This window comes from Myripristis murdjan, chromosome 8, assembly GCF_902150065.1.
Source record: "Myripristis murdjan chromosome 8, fMyrMur1.1, whole genome shotgun sequence".
Classification (NCBI taxonomy): Eukaryota; Metazoa; Chordata; class Actinopteri; order Holocentriformes; family Holocentridae; genus Myripristis; species Myripristis murdjan.
Genome location: NC_043987.1, coordinates 15,198,297 through 15,218,517, shown reverse-complemented (window position 1 = coordinate 15,218,517; position 20,221 = coordinate 15,198,297). Strand labels below are relative to the sequence as shown.

Here is a 20,221-nt window from a genome sequence, read left to right as displayed (position 1 = left end):
GATTTGCATATCCGAACACATTTCTGAACCCCTGTGTTGTATCTGCAAGTGGAAATAATTTTGTTTTTTAATGTCTGGAGACTGAACAGATTTGTTCCTCCCCCAGTACACTAGTGATGCCTATTTGTGCAGCCACTTCACTCTGCAAATATTATGTTTTTGGTTATTCTCTCAGGTTATGATGTCCTCATTTCCCCAGAGGTAATCTATTATTATTATTATTATTATTATTATTATTATTATTATTATTATTATACTGCTACTAATAAGAATTAAAAGCAGGGGTAAAACTGCATTGACTAGAGAAAAAGATATTATTTGCATTGGTAATAAACCTTTATTTTGGCAAAAAATTACAGTGTGAATAATGTGTAAATATTTACAGAAATGACAAAATCTAACAAAAAAAACCCAAAACAAAAACAAAAACAAAAACGTTGTGATCAATGTGAAAATAACATTTTGGGCGGACAAACTTCAGAGATTCATGGCTAAAGCTGCCTGCGTTGTGTTGAGTTTATTTGAACACTAGGAACCATGATCCTGAGTGAGAGTGACATCAAACACATACAGATACAGATAAAGTCGTAGTAAAGTGTTAATATGATCAGTACTTCCATGACTGAGCAAACTTATAAAACAGGGCTAAAAACTCCAATAAGCATAAAACTCTATTTTACAACAAACTAAGTCACACACCAATACATTTTATATTACAAATGGATATAGATAGTAGTAATTAGTGCATTCTTTGAAAGCACCAGAAAGATGTGCTGTAGCTTTTAACAATTAACCAACAAACATTTCAAAAACTTGTACTCTGTGATGCATTTATGAACATTTTGGAAGAAATACATGTACAATTGACTGGAGTCTCCTCTGCAGTGAGCCCTTGCGTGCACACACACCTGTTTAGCTACTGATTGAGCTCACAAATTCATCACCAGGATCACAAGAAGCAGAGTATTGCCAACAGTGATACATGGTGTCACTAAAATGTCCGTCTTTGCATCCACAACATGCTCTTAGACACGGTTCTTTGTTCCAGTTTTATGATGGGTGACTGCCCAGGCTGGTGGACACTCAAAGGACAAATCTTGGTTAAGGCCTGAGTGATCCTGAGGACAAATGCTGTAGTAGTTTAGGGAAAGTCCTCAGCTAGGTGTTGCAGAGTGCTCCTGTCAAGACCCAGGTGGATCGCATCGAGGTAGTGTAGGAACCTGAGGAAAAACAAAACCTCTGAGTTTTCAGGGGGACAGGCCAACATTTGGAGGGCCCATTTCAACACACTGAACTCCACTTGCATGTTGCATGCACACCGTGAGCCTACTGCATGCAAAGTTAGCTTGCACTTTAACCCAGTGCTGTATGTCACTTAATATGAGCTTGGTCTAAACATCCACACAGGACATTCAGGTAGTTAGAGGCATCACGTTATGAGTCACCAGGTAGCATTTACAAGAGGCACTAAACCACATCCTGCTCATAATGCAAACCAAAGCCTCACTTTTACAATAAATAAAAACAACCTATGGTTCTGTGTGCTCACCTTCTTTTAATCTTGCCCTGCTCCTTGAGCTGCTCTGACTTGCAGATGATGCGCAGGGCAGGTAGATAGTCCTGTGCAGCTGCTGGCCTGTTGCCCAGAGTGCCAAACACTCCTCTGAACAGCAAGTTCTCCATCACCTCACGCCTCTGTTGGACCCGCCTGGAGCAAAGTGAGAGTCAGTACTTCTGTCTAATGTGATTAAAAACTGGTTTAATGTGTATAACCAGGGTTAGGGGGAAAACAGCCTGAATAACAAAGAATTTCCATTCTAATGTTTATGACCAATAGGCTGAAAATCAGTTTTCAGTATTCTACAAAATGAAGAGAAATGAGACTCACTTTGGTTGACAGGGGCTGTCCTGCATGAGGCTGAAGCCTTCTCTGTGTGGGGCAACAGGCAGGGTGAGCTCCGCTATAGCCTCTTTTCCCAGCTCTCCCTCTAGTGCCTGGGCTTTGTCCCAGGCCTCCACCACTGCATCCCTGCACCCGTGGAAGCTGAGCGCCTCCACAGTGGCCTGGATCTCCAACACCTGCTCTCCCCCTGCCCAGCTTGATCTGTCAAACTCCACCCTTGGCTCATCAGTCATCCCGTCTTTCACTGCAGCGCACAGTGGGAAGCTGAACATCTTCCTGTGCTTGTCGCCCCCCTGAGGTGATGGAGGGAAAGACAGTGAGGAGTCTAGGTAGGACATGTTGTCGAGAAAGCCAGCCAGAGATTCTAGGCAGCAGGACACTGGGAGGCTCTTCATGCGCTGCTCAGGGTTCAGAGGTTCCCTCTTCACCTTCACATGAGCCAGGGCAGCTGCCATCTTCCCATCTTGAACTGGACAGTCTTTGACCTCTGTCGTTGCCTCAGCAGCGTTCTGCGGTTTACGGAGAGAGAGGAAGCTCTCCTCTGAGTCTGAGTCAGAATGTAGATGGCCCTGATCAGGTAGACGGTGCTGCCTCTTGTGCTTCTTCATACTTTTAGAAATTTTCACTGGACTTCCGTCATCCGAACCCTCAGCCAACTCCGCCACATGCAGTAGCTGGGCATGGGATGGCAGGACGTCAGGCTGTGACCCGGTGGAGGGCAGCTCTTTTGGATCGGTGCATGCCTGGTCTTGTGATACAGAGAGAGACTGCTGTGGTCTGTGGGTAGACAGAGTCAACTGTGTGAGAGGTAGAGGTAGGAGGGTCTCCATGTTGGAGTGCAGTAGGTCCACTCCCCTTCGCCTGATGTCTTTTAAGAGTTCCCAGCATACTGCCTCCTTCAGTGGACCCTGCTTCTGTGGACACAACACATCATTATCTATTATACACCAGCTTTCATAAAACAAGTGGAATTCAAAGCATTCTATCAATCAACAAGAAAAAAAAGTTATCAAGGTCATGCTGGTCGTCTACCTGACATTTACTAAAAACCTCACTTCCTGCTGTTCCAACTTGTATGTGTGATGTATGAACACTTTACCCTGAGCAGCTCCAAAATGTCTCTCTCAGGCTGGATGTTCAGCAGACCCAGCATGCTCTCAGTGCAGCTCGTGTCGACAGGAGGTAGAGTGGGTGTGACGGTCACTTCACACACAGATAGGTCCACTGGCTCTCCAGGAGTCTCTGGCTTCAGGCCGGCTTTTGTGGTGAATAAAGAGCAAAAAAATACTTGCATAGTTACTTGTATAGTTAATTTCATACACAGAAGCAATTCAGAGCTCTTTAAAATAGACACAAAAGGCATTTAAAACAAAAATAACAGTCTTTACATTTTAAAGAAAATATAGAATAACAAAAACAGCAAAATAATATCTAATTAATAAATAAAACCAATGAAAATATAAGGGAAAAGATAAAATATAATAACATGAGATAAATTAGTTACAAATTTGTTGTCTTAACAAAATTCTTTGTGGCACAAAGAGATACACAAGTTCAATAATTCAGTGGCAGTGATCATCCATGAGCAAATGTGGGTCTCAGAACCAAAACTATCTACACCTAAAGGAAAACTTAAAAAACACTGATATCTGTACATGAAGAGGTAATTATTAATAAAAATAAAACCATGTTATTGTTCACATCATAATCCAAAATCTCCCGCATCTTTTTATGCCTAATCTCCTCACCGTTACTGTCCGAGTTTGTTATTGGCCTGGTTTGGCGGCGACCCCCACCACCACGAGTCCAGAACTGCAGCTGCAGAAGGCTCTGCCTGATGTCGCAGCCATTCAGACCGAGCAGAGTGCTGACATCCCGAGGGTCTGTCCTCATGTCCTCAGCCAGACACAACAACCGCAGGTAGCTGCCCAAATCCAACTGGACCAGGAGGAAGTGGAGAGTGGAAGAACAGACAAACACTGTCAAGCACTAAAATAATAACTGAGATTTCTCACTTGATTAATGTCTCAAAATCAGTAAACATTATGCACACAATTCTATCATCAAGTAATAAATCAGTGACACTGGACTGTGTTTTCCATACTTATATTTAAAAATGCTCCACTCACCACCGAGGGTGTTTTAAAATGTATTTCTTCGAAGTTGCCGTCAAACATCGTGCTGAAAGCAGGGTCTAAAAAGTGCAAAATTAGATTTAAGCTCAAAGGACACACACAGAGCATGAGACTGAGTAACATCAACACAAGCTACACTGTTAGGCACTGTTTTGGATTTCTGGCCTTCTACTGACCGCTAGTGGTGAGGATGACTGGTCTCTTGGTGGTGGTCATGAAGGTCTTGATGGCGGCCAGAAACCCTGAGTCATCATCAAAAATAACATCCACTTCCTCAAAAAGGATGAGTGAGGTGGCTGTCTTCTTGCTCTGTTCTTCACTGGAGGCCTCTTTGGGCATGGTGGTTGAGGTTTGTGAGATTTTGGCTGCAGCCTCTTTTGGTTTAACTGTTTTCTTGGGAGCAGCTATGTGAGGAGATGAGGAAAAGTAGAAAAGCTGCTGTTAACAATACTGCACACCTTTAGGCGACTGGTCAAGTCATTGACATAAGCTTTCATAACCATAAGCTTTCTCAGAGTCTTTAGCTGAAAGGTAAAAAAAAAAATGACACCTGTTGGTTGAGTTTTATCAGCGTTGGAATGCTCCTTGTTCGTGGGTCGTCCCATTTTGAAGAAGTTAGCTAAGGAGGTGGGGGCGAGGCACCCTCTTTTAGCACCTCTTGGTGACTGGGGATGTTTCCTGGGAGAGGACACCACCCTGCGAGGAGAATTAATCTTTCCTGGGAAATGGAGAGGAAAAATGAATTTAAAATTATTTTTGTTCTGTATTCCTACACTGATCCAGCCATGCAAGTAAAATCTGTACGACATGTACAGCTTCTACAAAGGAGCGATTGAAAGCATCCTGACTGGAAACATCACAAACTGGCATGGGATGTGCACGACCCAGGACAGGAAGACTCTGCAACGAGTGATTAAAACTGCCCAAAACATCATTGGCACCCATCTACCAAGCATCAGTGATATCGGGGAGGTGAGGTGCCTGCGCAGAGCCAAAAAGATCCTAAAAGACAACACCCACCCCAGCCACAGCCTGTTCACCCTGCTGCCGTCAGGCAAAAGATACAGAAGTATTCGCTGCCGTACAACCAGACTACAGAGCAGCTTCTTCCCTCAGGCTGTGAGACTACTAAATGCACCATCTGCACTCCTCCATGTTTAATAATTTTATTTTCTATACAATCAATTAATCAATCAAGAGGGAACCACACTTTAATTTCATTATTCAACCTGTTGTATAATGACAAATAAACTTCCTTGTATCCTTGTATCCTTGTATGTCTTCTCAATTGCAAATGATTGATAAAAATACTACTGATGTGAAAATGTTTTGTGCGTACTGGGCGAGGATCCAGGTCTGACAGCACCAGCACTGCTGCTGCCGTAGCTGTTGAAGTAGGTGGGTTTGTGGGCGTTGACCCCCTGAATGTCCACCTGGTGGGACTGGGTGGCCTCCTTGAGCTGGGACAGGATCAGACGGCCACTCCGCAGGGAGGAGGCGTTCACCTCAAATACCTTGTGACACCAGGAGAAATTGGGATATGGTTAAATCCAACAGAGTTCAGTCCTAATACAAGTATTATCCTCATTTATGCCAGGCCCAGACTACACAAACTCAGCTGATCTTCCAGACCGTTTGAGCCGTACCAGATTCTTCAACATTTGAGAGCATGTTTGATATTACTGGCACAAAATTTGAGACGCTCTTAGTTTGTGGTATATGATAAAATCCTTAGAACAGCGATGACAGCCAATTAGAACATAAGAGGTAAATACTACAGGGTACAGACAAACAAACAAATAAATAAATAATAAATAAATAAATAAATAACTGGTTTAGACTACTGATGGTAGTCTATTGTTTGCGCTAAAATGTTCTCTGCAGAACAGACGGTCCTTGATGCCTGTGCCAAGCCAACCACTCACTTTCTCATATTCTGCGTTTACTTCTCTTTTTACTACATTTTAAAAGAACAAATGAGTGCAGCCACTACTTGATCCTCCTCATTTGGCATCTTTTCAACAAAGTCGCGTGAAAAGGAGCAATGACTTTTCACTTGTTTTTGCTTCTCGCATGTGCCTTTGTATCAGGACCAGACAGTTGTGGTTGGGGATCCACCCAAGTGAGGATTTTGCAATTGCAGAATCTTGTCTGTGCTCAATTGTGTAGTGTCCACACCACAATGGTGACGTCAGACTACAAGAAACAGAGTTGAGTAATCTAAGCAGTTCAGCGATTTTGTAATTTTGGGAGCGTGCACTTGCCATTATTTTTTCCTCTAAGTGTTAAATGCTATGACAGATAGGTTAGTGCCTGTGTACCTTGAAGCCTAGCTCCTGAGCACAGGCATAGACAGCAGCAGTTTTTCCCACTCCAGTGGGTCCGGTGATGAGCAGCGTATTACACAGCATGTCATCTCCATCCTGAGAGTCTTCCTCTCCGCAGTCCCAGTCAGAGTCTAGACACAGAAAGGTCTGTTAGCAGGTCAGAACACCAAACTAACAGAGGAAATTACAAATTTAACAATAAAGCGAGAAAAAAAGTTGTCAGCATTCTTCTACTCTCCCACCATTGCTGCCTTCCCCTTGTTTCTTCTCTTTCTGCTTTTTTCTCTCTTCTCGATCTGTGCGGAGTTTCCATTCCTTGAGCCAACTGTGAGAAAAGGAAGAGATTAGATGTTTTTTTCTTGAATCTTTATACATGATGAATTTAGAGAGGAAAAATGTCGTAGTCTTAAATTAGACCCTAATGAGTTATGAGCCTGTTTCTAGCCAGTCTCCACATGACAAGAGGTATGGCTGGTTTAAATGGTCTGTGTCAAAGGGCTAAACATAGTATCAAGCCCACAGACTGTGTTCAGGTGCAGTGACAGTAAAACAGATGCATTCCCCTACCTGTGCAGCTTCCTGACTGAGGCCGTGTTTCCTATGATGTCACTCGAGTGCTGGGGCTGATACTTGTCTGTCCACAGCACATCCTCCCTCCCAAAATCTGAGAAACAAACAGCAGACTGAGTTTCCATGCAGGGAACAACACCCATCATCCACTGAGCAATGGACTGAAGAGGAACAACCTGCTATCTATCCTGTATGTGATAAAAATCCAGCTGCTGTAGTGGACCTACTTATGTGTCTTTGAAAGATGAGAAATTCTCTTTGCTTGGCCGCCTCCACAGAGTGGTGTTCAGTGTCGTACTCAAGGATCATTGAGCAAGGTGGATGCTTGCAATCACAGGGCTTGCCCCCAGGCATCCCGGTTAAAGGACAGCCTTTGGAATGGATTTTGTCAATTTACTGCCATTACCCAAAAAACTAATACTATGAAATATGGAGAGCTAGAATGTGTGAAGCACTTAAACATGACTGCACTTAATTGTGGTTTTACTTATGACGTCATGAAAATTCCTGTAAATGCTGAAAGTTGCTTTCTCATCATGAAGGACAAAAAAAACTGGCATATATTTATAGAAAAGCTTTTCCTAATTTGTTGTATCAACTCTGAAGCCAATTTGAGATGAATGATGTGATCTCAAAGTGGAATTTTAAATGAGTCACAGCTTGTCAGACCCAAAATTGCAGTGAGATGGATGGTGGCTCTCAGTCAGACTCAAGTGTCAAGTCAGTTGGTGAGGTCATTTGAGCTCTTCCTGTTTCTGACCAACTGTATCTATGATACTCAAGTTACAGTGAGACCTGAAACCGTTAATATTTTTTGATCCCAGGGCTGGCACCTTGTCTTACTCAGGACAGATTTTAAGTTCATTAGATGTCATTTATGCCCTGTCCTTTTCTTAAGTGGCTTTTTTTTTTTTTTTTAAATGTGTGATACCAAAATTGCATAGAGTGATTAAATTCTTTTTTCCTCTGATCAAAAGTGTAAAGCTGACAGCTTAACAATAATACATTAAAATGTATTTACAATTTATTACTCAAAAGCCTAAGAAAATAATTGCATTAAAAAAAATTCTAAAAAATGTTGACAGACAAATTGTGAAAGCTGACATTTATCTCCACAAATTATCAGTTTTGTTTTTGTTTTCTTTTACCCCAGAACATCACAATGACACCAGTCAATAAGTTGGTAGTAGGTTTCACTCCAATAAATTTGATCTCTCACCTGATTTCTCAGCGTTGACTGTTACAGGAGAGTCATCTAGCACAATCACAGAATCATCGTGAGAAGGGGCGGGTGCAGTTTGGACTAAAGACTTTGCTTTCTCTTGTTCCTCTTCTTCCTCCTGCTTGCGTCTCGTCGCTCGGCTCACACGGCCTCCCCTTTTAGTCGACTCAGGCTCAGGTGTGGAAGCGTTACCGCCTGACCGGTTGGACCGCTGCTTCTTAGCCACCTTCACTGTCGATTCCTCTTCATCAATCCTCTTCCTCTTCCCACCTGCCGGGTCGGCTGACAGCAGGGCGCCAGTGACTTTGGTCACAGCCTCTGGTTCTAAGCAACATACAGGAATGAAGGGTGTTGACCGTATGAGCCACAATGATGAAGATCTCTGCAATCACAAACTGTTGCAAAAGACAGCTGCCTTCAATATTTCTGCAGCAGTGGTTGCTGCAGGCAATTTTGATTACCTTTACATCCATCCATCTCAAAATGGCTAGGACCACCTTTTGTAGCCCAGAAGAGATATGTTGCTCAAACACTTGTATGTTGCAGGAGTAGATGTTTACCAGTAAGCGTGACTCAAATAATTTAACAATATGTTAAATTATTATTTGTTTTAAAAGTGTAAATTACTTATCAAACAGACCTAACTATTCAACTACCAATGAATGAGCAGTAGAAGGCATGTGATAACACAGATAAGTAAAAAAAAAAAAAAAAGCCAAAGTGATACCGCTTCTCTGAATAGACAAGCTAAGCCAGTGTGCTGCTGTTAGCCAGTGAAAACAGAGCGAAGTGGCAACTCTTCGCTTATATATATATATATATATATATATATATATATATATATATACACACATATACATGCTGTTTTTGTGTGTTACTTTATAATAACCATTACCTTTAGTTTATTAATGGGTCCTACCAAGACTGTTCTTTTGCATTTATACAGTGAAAGCGAAGCGTGGAGAGGAGCGGTTGTTTTAGTTAAACAATGATTTTCAATATTTTTCAGTTGACACAGTTTAAGTAACTACAAACTAGAATGAACCCCAACGTGACACATCTAACTGCGTGATGTGTCCTTGTCAGTCTGACCTGAGGCTGTGCTCTGCTGAAGGTGCTCAGTGCGTCTCTTCAGGAAGCGAGAGATAAACTTCTGAACAGGGAAGGGAGGGTTGGAGGCGCTGACCTCCTCCACGAGAAGCCGACGAACACATTCAGAGAACTCCTGCCTCCAGCCCGAACCCTGAAAAAAGGATAAATATCATTAGTGAATATTGTTACCCCTTAAAGTGAAAGAAAATTTCAGGAATCCCTCGCGGCGTGAAGAACACGCCTCTGTAGTTGAGCCTGAACTCTGACCTCCCCGGACTGCAGGTCTAATAATTGTTCAATAGCGAACTATTCAACAAGGCCAGAAAATTTTGTTCTGGACCCCCCAAATTGAATCTCATTGCTTGCCAGTCTATTAAATACAGGCCAATAATTGTTTTCTCTACACACTGGCTAAAAACAGACTAAAATCACAGGCTGAATCAGTGTCTTCTTTTGAGTCTCTCACTTTTATTGGAAAGCAAATCCTGATTTTACTTGAGTTGCCTGTTTATCATATTATATTATATTTTATTTTATTTGTTTTATTCTTTATTTTGAATTTATATTATTTTGATTGTAATTTTTATTATTTTATTTTTCTTTCTCTATGAACCACTTTTTAACTTTGTTTTGAAAAATGCTCGATAAATAAAGATTGTTATTATTACTATTTCTTTTACACATCCCTATTACCATCATCATAATCATTATTAAAGACACGTCAATGTACCCTGTCAGAGAAGGCTCTTGAGGCTGGTTCTGTCCTGAAACAAAAGGAGCCACTGAGAGATGGAGGTGGGTTGGATGTTAGGCACCAAAGCTCTTTTAGATGATTTAGGAAAGAGGATTCGGGCCACGGCAAACTCCAGAGAGGACAATCTGTGGACACAAATGCACATCAGTCAGAGGAAAAGTGGTCTTGTATCTGTGCCAACATTAAAATAATTTACCATAGTCCTTCAGAATAAAACAAACTGAATTATCTACTTCTATCTAAACCTATACGATTAAAATATGGCTTATGTAGTGAATGAAAAGCCTACCCTGTGGTGGTTGCTGCATGTGTACAACTGGCTGAAAGGATGAGCCAGAGAGGGAGTAGGCCTCCTTTGTGGCAGCAGTCTTGGCAATCTGCTTCCTAAACGACTCGGGGAGGCCGCTCCGCAGGAACTCTCTGCGCGCCCTGAACTGCTCGTCATCCTGGGAATTCTCTGATCCCTCACGGCTGCTGTCATCGAAGATGGACACCACTGTCGATGCTCTTCGAGATGTCTTTTCTTTGTGGGGGGGGGGGAGACAAACAAACATAACACCATTTATATTTTTCTAGACATTAGAAGGAAATCCAGAACATTTTACAGCACAGAAAAACTACCTAGAGGAGTCTTGGCCTCTTTGTTAGCAGGTGTGGTTTTCCCAAGTACATCATTTAGACTGCGCATCGGTTTCTTGGATTTACTCTCCTCTGGTACTGTCTGAGAAGTGGCACTCTGGATGTCCTCCAGGCAGATAACAGAGTCCTGGCAAGAAACAAACAAAAATTTATTTAGCTAAACCACTGAAACTCACAAGCACACAAAAAACACAGCAGTAAAATTTTCTGTCATTTTCACGCCATGTCACACAGGCTGCTTACTGTAAATTAAATTATTTAGCACAGTCAGATTAAATGGACTGATTGAAATTCTGCTTCCAAACCCAAAGTATAACAAAAACTGCTCACACTACACCATTTCATTATTGTGTTACTGCAATACCCCGCATCAAAATATGTCCAGCCTCCAAAAAGAAACACATCATATACATACATGCGTGTGCTTGAGACTAGTGACAAGGCGGTTCATTTCATCATGACATAGTGAGCTACGGGAGGGGAAAAGGAGTGTGTGTTCAGTTCTATGTAGCAGGGGAGAAGTTGTTTGTTTTAGCTGAAGCAAAGCACAGCAACAAAGAGGAGAAAATAAACTCTTAAGTCACCACTTTAGTCTCTAGAGTCTGAATATAGCCAGCTGAAAACATGATTTAAATAGAGACAGGATTAGACAAGGGTTGGTAATTTACTTAGCAAAAGGTTATGACCCCCTAAAAAAAGGCTATTAGCTCTACTGTGGTCATGATAAATCAACCTAGTTATTAAAAAGGCACTACAACATATATTATATTTATCCTTTATTTAGCCAGGAAGGTCTCACTGAGATGCAGGATAACCTCTTCCAGGGAGTCCTGGTCAAAACAGCAGCACAGCAGTAATGAAGGTTATCATATACTGACTTCTAACTTGGATACTTCAAGCATAGAGGAATATTCAAGAGAGTGATTTTCCCAGCAAAGGAACACATTATTTCAAATGCAGAGGAAGTACCCACTCAACTCACTCTAGGAACATCTGTGTCTAACATATAATTAGCTACTGTTTCTGTTGTTAGCCTTTAACTGTACCTCATCTTCACAGTAGCTCTTCTTGGTGGAGGCCTGAGCCCGCGAGGACCGTCTTAATGTGCTCTGAACCTCGGTGACAGCAGTTCTCTTGCCCTGCTGGATCACCTTGGCTTTCTCCACCAACCTCTTGGCCTGGTTCCTTTTCTTAGAGGCATTTGATGCCTGAAAAAGAGAGAGAAAGAGTATTTCTCTCTCATCTCACAGTCACAGTTATGCTTGTGGTTATTTTGTGCAGAAATACAACACTTACCTTAATAGCAAAAGGACTGTGTGTTTCACAAGAACTTCCATCCACAGACACTGACAAACTTTTATTGACTCTCTTCAATTTCATCCTTAAGAGAAAGACAGCATGCTGAGTGGAACATTTACAAACTACACAACACTGAAGAAAAACTAAAAAATGCTTTCCTCAGGATAGTCAACAGCATTAAATCATGACCATGTGCATGCCTCACCTGATTGGACTTCCTCTCTTATCAGCTGGAGAGACTATTTCTGCCATGAACACTCCATATCTGGACTTGTGTGTTTTTGGTGTGGACATTTGCAGAGGGCTGTCCTGGGGTAATGCAAAATCAGTTGATTTTTCTTGGTTCCTCGTCTTCCGGACAGGGGTCGCTGTCACAGATTCAGGTGCTTGCCGGAGGGCAACTTCTCTTTTCGACCTCCTCACAGCTGGGGCGGAGGTAGGCTCCCCTGCTTTAGCATCAGCTTCAATACTCACAGCCGCAGGTTCTTCCTGACTAGCAGCTGGTGAAGAGGCAACGACTGCCTCCTTCTCTTCTTGGACCTTCTTTCTGCCTTTCCTTGCTGGTTTCTTCTTAGTTCCCTTGTTTTCTGGAGGAGGAGCATCAAGTTGCTCCACAGAGGGCACAGCTATAGCGTCCTCTCCAGCTGCCTTGTCTCCAGGTTCTGAAGTCTTCTCTGCATTTTTCTTCAGCTTGCCCTGGATCTTACCAGGCTTGGATTTCGACCCGTCCACGCTGGGCTGCTTGAAGGCAGCCATGAACTGCTTCCTCTCTGCCTGGTTACATTTAGGCGTGGATTCACTCTCCACCACATCAAGCTCTAGATCTTCCTCCTGGAGAACCACATTGGATTTCCGCTTGACTGTCACAGAAGAAGAGGGTAGCTGATGTGTAACCTGTGACAGTGTCACCTCTTTGGGGCTCACTGTACCTTTTCTCATGGTAAAGATGGAGGCCATCTTTCCACTAGTCTTCACTGCTTCTTGTTTGGGTGAGACTGCATGCACTTCAGCCTGGATGGTGACAGTCCGGGGTGACACTTGAATGGATGGCTCCCCAGAATCCACCTTTTCCTCCGCTTTCAGAAGACCCAATTGGTCTGTCTCCATCTTTTCTCCCTCAGTTGAACTTTTACTCTCCTCTCCCTTATCTTTATTCTCTTCCATCTTCTCTTGGTTCTGGCTCTGCAGGAAATCCTCAAACGAGATGGTGATTGTGCTGGTGTTTATCTGAGAGGACTCATCCACATTTACCTCCATGCTAACATCACTGAAGGATTTCTCCACATCGTTCCTCTCTGCCTCTGAAGGCTTTGCCTCCAGTGGCTGCATTTTCTTAGAGTTTCTCACAGCAGGTTTAGCCCGTCTCACTTTATCCTTCAAAGGTGCACCTGGAGATAATGCATTAGAGTTTAATTCTGGTTTAAGTTTTACATCACCACCACAGCTGGAACCTTCTGCATGGTGCTCATCTTTTTGTGCGTGCTCAACACAGACAGTCACAGTGTCTGTCTTCTCTGAGACTTCATCAGCTATACAAGCATCAGCACTGAGCTGAGCCAGCAGAGCAGCTGTATCGCTTCCCAGAATGCCACAGCTGCTGACTGGCTGTCCTGTTGAGTCTCCACTTCCATCTGGTTCTTTCACACCTGGACATTTCCCCTCCGCAGTAGAGCCACTGGTCTCAAGCTCCTGAAGTCTCCTGGCAGCTTTGCTGGCCCTTCTTGCACGTTTCTGAGAAGGCTGTTTCAGCGCTGCCTCTCGAGCACCGTGTTTTTCTGCAGACTGAGTCTTCTGACAGTTCTCCTTGGACTGCTCTGGTGTGCTGGTCTTCTCCCTGGAAGGCAGCGTCTTCCGGCTGAAGTAGTCCATAATGTTGTTGGAACGGGGCGGAGAGAAAGGTTTCTCAATAGCCTTAGGCACCGGTGGGAAGTAATTTGTGATTGTCTTGACAACAGGACTGCCACCATCTTTGCGTGATTTCTTGCAAGGCTGTTAAAAAGTGTTATGGAAGGTAAAATATGAGAAAGCATATGAATGTATTATAACAATAAAACTTTAACGTATAACAACCAGTGCTCGTTTATACATGATCTGAAAAACAGTGTCTTAGAAATACCTGAGTCTCAAAGTCCTCAATGACAGATGCCATAGCCACAACTCCAGCCATAATTTGAACAGACCTAATTGAAAAGACAATGCTGTTATTTACGTGGAGGCCTGAAATGGCATTCACTAAATAGCACAGAAAGGACAGGCTGGATAACTATCAGCTTACGTTTGTAACTTTACAGGTGGTACTAATAATGTTAAATACTGACTTAATGCAGTTTTAACCAGCCAGTCTGCAACTTAATCCAGCAGGAATATCGTGTAATATTAAGAGTCACATCAATAACCTATTCCCAAATCCAGAAGAGAGCATTTTGATGGACACAAGCATGAGTAATCTAAGTATTGACTAAATAACAATTTCTAATTTATATGTCAAGGACCAACTGACTGAGGATCAGCAGCAAAGCCAACTGTGTATCAGACAGCCGCTAAACAAAGGAACACAACTTACCAAGATGTAGCACTGCAACTTCAGGAAATATCTTGCTTTTATTCACGCTCCGGTTCGCGTACAAGACCAACAGCGGCAAGCTTCATAATGTGAGCCGCGGTGAACAGCCGTGTGTTGTTACCGCCACACTAATTTGCAAAGTTAAACGACAAGCTAGCATAGTTTGCTAGGTGCCACTCTCAAAGCAGAGACTTGCTCGGCTTTGCTCTAGACATGTCCAAGAGGTACGAAAGCTGCCACAAACATTATTTCCACAAGTCAACGCGGGACAAAAACCCGTAACTCACAAAGTGTCACATGAATATACTCCACGTTCTTCCAGTGACGAGGATAAAATACATGTTGTTCGACTTACGTTATTATTTTAAAAACGCGCCAGACTTGTAGTGCATGAAAAGCGCCAAAAATACGTGACCTTTGACGTCGCCGGTTCCACCAATGGCCAATCACAGGAGAGATCGTCCTCTCCGTCATCACTTGGCGTTATTTGCCCCAAACAAAGATGGCCTCCTTGTCTCCTAGCACAGGGAACGTGACGACTGCCTCTGCTGGTCACCTACTTGCACTGTAGAGGAGGGAAAAAACTCTAATTGATTTCCACCGACGAAATGAAACGCTTTACCAACTTTGCAAGAGCAGTTAAATCGCTGATTTTTGTAATCACCACTCATCAATCTAATAACAATTAATAGCGACATACTGACAATTTAATAAGCTTTTGTGTAAAAATGGAAACTGTCACGTTCAAATCAATCCAAATATAGGCTTAATACTGGACTAGGTTGATCCATATTCATTTGACTGCTGCAAATGAAAGCTAGAGTGTTACTACCCAGAGGGCAATCAGTGAAACTTGTTAATTTCCATGTTTAGTGACAGTCAGGGAAGTTTGCAGAGATAATAAAATTATGCAACACTAAAACCATGCCCGGTCCCATGCCAAGTGACTCACTGCAGAGGAAGTGCACTTGTTCGTTGTTTTCCTATTCAATCTGTGACAGTGAGGGAGGTGTGTAGCAACACTATATATATGCCTGGTCCAACCTCAAGTGACACAGTGACTAGAGAGAGTGCACTCAAGAGGGTATTGAACTATTTGGATCGGTCAAGAGACAACCAACAAGTGCTTTCAATGTTCAGTCTTCTGTTTATGTGACAAATACGGAAAACATGGACTAACACCTGGCTGTATAAGGAGCTTAAACAATCCAAGGCGGGACAATACTGGATATGATGTATGTGTTTGTATACAACTGTATTTATTCTTGACTACTGATAGACTCAGAGTGCTGTGTCGCATCTATTTATACTGTATTTAGACAGAATCATAGATAGATAGATAGATAGATAGATATCATGAGATTTCTCCATGCTACACCTTTACGGCTCTTGAGAATCTTAGGCAAACAACTAGATAAGGAAGTCCAAAGTTACTGTTTTACTGATTTACGAAGGCACACCTGCATTTTATGAAGGCACACAAGAAAGCTGCATGTCATCCTTTTTTTTTTTCTTTAAAAAAGCTGTATTTCATTAGTATTTCTGCTAACTAGAGATTGTTATTAATTATAACTGACTATGTTAATTCAGTGTATTGGGAAAATTTGTCTCTCATTAACCAACTGATCTAACCAACAGAAAGAAAGAAAAAAAATAAGGCGTCAAGGAGAAAAATGGCCAGTGAAAACACTGTGTCCAACACTGGTAAGTTCGATTGTAATTTTACATTTTCAGCTGCTCAAGCACAAGCAGATAAGCAGAAGAGAAAAATGTTATTATCTTTAAAACACATTAAATAAATTGTATGTTGTACTAATGTAAATAATAATGCATTTCTGTGATAGAGCAAAGTCAGCACTCTCCAGAGCTGAGGATTGTGTTGATCGGCGGGAGAGAACTGCATGGAAAGCCCAGTCGAAGAAGTGCAACTGGGAACACCATACTGGGAAAAAATGTGTTTGACACCAGCACAAGAACTGCCCAGAGTGTGGCCGGACAGCAGGAGGTGCATGGAAGACAAGTCACTGTGGTTGATACTCCTGGCTGGTGGTGGCACTATCCACGAGAAAACACTCCTCTGCTGGACCAGTTAGAAATCAAAAACAGTGTCTACCTGTGTCCCCCAGAGCCCCATGCCTTTCTGCTCGTCATTCCATTTGGCTCAGTGTTTCCTGAAATCTTCAAAAAGTCACTGGAGGAACACCTGCAACTTTTCCACAAAACAGTCTTTGATCACACCATTGTGCTGTTCAGTGCGAGCACCCCATGCAGCCATGAAAGATTGAATAAGTATATCAGTAAATGGGCGGCCCTTCGGTGGCTCCTCCAGCAGTGTGGGAACAGAAATCACGTCCTTGATGTCCAGAACAGACTGGACAGCACTCAGGTCATAACACTGTTCAGGAAAATAGAGGACATGGTTGCGAAAAATGGTGGCAGGAAATACAAAGTAGACAGAGCCACTGAGGAAACTGTAGAGAAACTGAAAGCATTCGGTAACAGAGCTGCAAATCGGTTTGCTCAAGTGCAGACACAAAGAATGGAATTCAAAGCTCTGACTGAGGGTGAGTGTTTGTGTGTGTGTGTGTGTGTGTTTACCCCACACACTACAAGGCTCCCTTTGTAGCAACAAAAAAACAGAGGTGGGTGTGGTCTGGGAGGCAGCAGGCGTGGCCCAAGCCGTGTGAGTTTGTATGGTGTCTCTTACGCCGTAACAAACCCATTGCCCGTGACCAACCTTCCCATGAAATTTAGTGAAATACCGCTTGGATGTTATGCCACTTTTTTGGGACAAATAAGTGTGGGGCAAATAAGTTACTGTCACTGAGCTAAAAACATGTTTATGCCTGATTTTTTTGGTTCTAATCCTCATAGGTGGCCTAACACCCCCAGCACATTTGAGACTGGTGATGGTCGGAGCACAATGGTCAGCCAAGAGCTCAGCGGGAAACACCATTCTGAGAAAACACACATTTGCAGTTGATTATGGTAGGACAACAAGTCGCTGCAAGATTGGACATGGCACGGTAGCACAGAGGCAGCTCACGGTGGTCGACTCCCCTGGATGGTTCTACAATCAGAGCCTGCAGGACACCTCTGAGATGGATAAACTGGAGATAGAGTACAGCATGTGTCTGTGTCCTCCAGGACCCCATGCAGTGCTGCTAGTGGTCGGCCTGTCATCGGCTTTCAATGCATCCAACCAGAGAGCACTCGAGGAGCACATGAGTCTCTTCAAGGATGAAGTCTGGAGCCACACTGTCGTGTTGTTCACCAGAGGCGACTGGCTGGGAGTGAAAACTGTGGAGGAGCGTATTGAGAGCAACAGACGTCTCCAGTGGCTCGTCGAGAAGTGCGGGAACAGGTATCATGTCCTCGACAACCAGAAGGGTGGAGATGAAAATCAGGTGACAGAGCTCCTCGAGAAGGTTGAAGAGATGCTGAAAGCAAACAGAGGTTCTGTTTATGAGGTTGACCTGGGCCGTGCAGAACAGCTGGAAGCAAGGAAACAAGCTCAAGAACAAATGGCTCAAAGGAATATGCAGAGGGTCCAAAGGCAGAAAAGAGTACTAAGAGAGTTATTCAGAGGTAAATGAGATCTGTATTACTGTATAATCAAAGAATATCCTCAGAATCCTCATTTTAATATTTAGCTTTCTCATTTTTTTTCTTTTATCCAGGAGAGGCACAATCACTCAATGACATGAGAATTGTCCTTGTTGGAAGAACAGAGTCAGGGAAGAGCATGGCAGGAAACAGAATAATTTTTGCAGAGCTCTTTCAGACATCTTTGATGAAGAAGGTAACACAATATAGTGCTCAACAACTCAGGGATTTTGGGTATAAAGTCAGTCATTTGTTTCCTCTGGCATGACATGATTGTTTTGACACTGATATTCCCTTTTTTTTTTTTGATTTAGGAATTCCAAGTTCAGAGAAGAACGACAGCGTGTGAAAAACATCAAAAGAATGTCGCAGGCATTGACCTTACTGTTGTTGAATCACCAGGCTGGGTGGTTACCAATGAAACGGCGAATGCACCTGATTGGCTTCAGAGTGAAGTTTTGCGCAGTGTGTCCATGTGTGCTCCGGGTCCCCATGCTTTCCTTTTTGTCATTTCCATTTCCACAAGATTTACAAAGAAAGACAAGGAGGCGATAGAAGAGCTCTTGATGCCGCTAAAGGAGAGGGTGTGGAGACACTGCATGGTGCTGTTCACCTGGGGAGACTGGCTCGGGGACAGGTCCATTGAGGAGCACATCGTGAGTGAGGGGGAAGCTCTCCGCTGGCTCGTAGACAAGTGTGGGAGCAGATATCACGTTATCAGCTCCCATCGCTTTGGTGATGGCTTCCCAGTCATAGCGTTGTTCCAGAAAATCATTGACATGGTAACACAAAACAGAGGCCGCCACTTCACCACTGAGGAGAAACAGAAGAAACAGCAGAAGCCAGTGCTTCCCTGGTTGGCAAGAAAGTCGACACTGACAGAGGAGGAGTGGAACAGGAGGGAGGAGCAGCTCATCAAGCGGATGCTGAAGGCCATAGCAGTGGATCCAGAGGAGCCAACGAAGCCATCTATGACGAAGATGGGCAGCTTTGACGGTACCTTCGTTCCAAGCAGTGAGTTTCATATCACCTCACAGAGCCCAGTAATCACTGTAACTTTGTCAGGTTTTTTTTTTGTCTATAACATTAAATCGGTTGTTGTTCTATTTTCAGTGAGTGGAGACATTTCCTCTGAGGTTGGGAGTGTGCACTGGAGTCATGGAGCCTGTGCCAAGGTGTCAGAATGGTTGAGTCAGCGCATCGGTAGCTCTGACATCACTTCTGGTTTTGGCAGCATGGGTAGCTCAGCCAGTTATGTGGAGAAGATGGATGTGCTCTCTATTGTAGAGGGAAATCTACAACCAGCGGATCGGTTTGCTCAAGAAATAAGTATGTTGGACACAGTTCATCCTACCAAGGCCCTCATGGACAGAGGAACCCAACGCAGGAATTCTTTTTAAGGAAAAAAAAAAAGATGTTGTTCACTAGTAAGATGGAATTTGAGGACATAATGTGGACGTCATCTCACATACTCAGGCCTATCTATCTATCACCCAATGGCACGCTTATTCCCACAGTCTACGCCGGGTGAGTCAGACTAATGTGGATGCTGCTAGGACAATTACTGGTGATTGTGATGGAGATGAAAAAAAAAATCACCAGCTGTCAGGTACTGTAGGGCAGTTATTCCCAACCAGGGGTATGCGTACCCCTATGGGTACACGAGCACATTGCAGGAGGTACGTGGAAAGATTTCATAGCATAACTTTTGGAGAATCATCAGTATGTATGAGTGAGGGGGTACTCATGGTCTGACAAAAAGGCTCAGCGGGTACATGTGTTTATGTCATGTTTTGTTATCACGTTATAAACTGTTTTATGCCTACCTGGACATGCACAGTTAGCTACATGCTGAGTAACGAAAGAATTCACAGTTTGGAATTATAACTGTTCATTGCTGTTTTTTTTTGTTTTTGTTTTTTGTTTTTTAAATAAAACTTAAGCATATTACATATCCCATTTTTTTTTTAAAATCAAGGCTAATGTCCTAATTGTACACCGAAACTACCAAAAAGCTAATATACTACATATTGATTGTATTTGCTGTCGGTTATTCACCAGGAAAGCAAGAAAACCAGAATTAATGTCCTACAATCTGGTTAGCAGTAACA

At 43.0% G+C, this 20,221-nt stretch overlaps 2 protein-coding genes across 3 annotated transcripts; one reads left to right on the top strand and one right to left on the bottom strand.

The window, feature by feature from the left end:
• Nucleotides 1-317: 317 nt before the first annotated feature.
• Nucleotides 318-14,905, bottom strand: atad5a (ATPase family AAA domain containing 5a). Of its 2 annotated transcripts, none has more exons than XM_030058726.1 (22): nucleotides 14,505-14,905; nucleotides 14,058-14,121; nucleotides 12,147-13,930; nucleotides 11,939-12,023; nucleotides 11,689-11,850; nucleotides 10,625-10,769; nucleotides 10,293-10,526; nucleotides 9,980-10,128; nucleotides 9,250-9,400; nucleotides 8,155-8,481; nucleotides 6,933-7,029; nucleotides 6,608-6,690; nucleotides 6,360-6,496; nucleotides 5,378-5,552; nucleotides 4,589-4,756; nucleotides 4,215-4,442; nucleotides 4,033-4,097; nucleotides 3,652-3,841; nucleotides 3,003-3,160; nucleotides 1,889-2,814; nucleotides 1,550-1,708; nucleotides 318-1,220 (listed from the first exon to the last, which is right to left on the bottom strand). In XM_030058726.1, the coding sequence occupies exons 2-22, from the start codon at nucleotides 14,106-14,108 to the stop codon at nucleotides 1,142-1,144; spliced, it is 5,553 nt and encodes a 1,850-aa protein (XP_029914586.1). In that variant the 5' UTR covers nucleotides 14,109-14,121; nucleotides 14,505-14,905; the 3' UTR covers nucleotides 318-1,141. The 2 variants fall into 2 exon arrangements, with proteins under 2 accessions (XP_029914586.1, XP_029914585.1); XM_030058725.1 differs by having other exon boundaries at nucleotides 1,889-2,817; nucleotides 14,505-14,904.
• A 1,251-nt stretch (nucleotides 14,906-16,156) lies between these two features.
• Nucleotides 16,157-19,726, top strand: LOC115364043 (GTPase IMAP family member 8-like). Its single transcript, XM_030058452.1, has 6 exons — nucleotides 16,157-16,208; nucleotides 16,349-17,068; nucleotides 17,379-18,092; nucleotides 18,185-18,306; nucleotides 18,425-19,124; nucleotides 19,224-19,726. Exons 1-6 carry the CDS (start codon nucleotides 16,178-16,180, stop codon nucleotides 19,508-19,510), a joined length of 2,574 nt encoding a protein of 857 aa, XP_029914312.1. The 5' UTR covers nucleotides 16,157-16,177; the 3' UTR covers nucleotides 19,511-19,726.
• The last annotated feature ends 495 nt before the right edge of the window (nucleotides 19,727-20,221 follow it).

What these genes read in the sequence shown, in the direction of transcription:
- atad5a (XM_030058725.1), bottom strand. Translation starts at nt 14,108, where the DNA reads ATGGCTGGAGTTGTGGCTATGGCATCTGTCATTGAGGACTTTGAGACT. An exon ending in TCAGTCAGGAAGCTGCACAG is followed by an intron (nt 6,691 to 6,932) that starts GTAGGGGAATGC and finishes CTTTTCTCACAG; the next exon opens with TTGGCTCAAGGAATGGAAAC. An exon ending in GACAGCCCCTGTCAACCAAA is followed by an intron (nt 1,709 to 1,888) that starts GTGAGTCTCATT and finishes ACTTTGCTCCAG; the next exon opens with GCGGGTCCAACAGAGGCGTG.
- LOC115364043 (XM_030058452.1), top strand. Translation starts at nt 16,178, where the DNA reads ATGGCCAGTGAAAACACTGTGTCCAACACTG. An exon ending in AAACACTGTGTCCAACACTG is followed by an intron (nt 16,209 to 16,348) that starts GTAAGTTCGATT and finishes TTTCTGTGATAG; the next exon opens with AGCAAAGTCAGCACTCTCCA. An exon ending in CGGTACCTTCGTTCCAAGCA is followed by an intron (nt 19,125 to 19,223) that starts GTGAGTTTCATA and finishes TTCTATTTTCAG; the next exon opens with TGAGTGGAGACATTTCCTCT.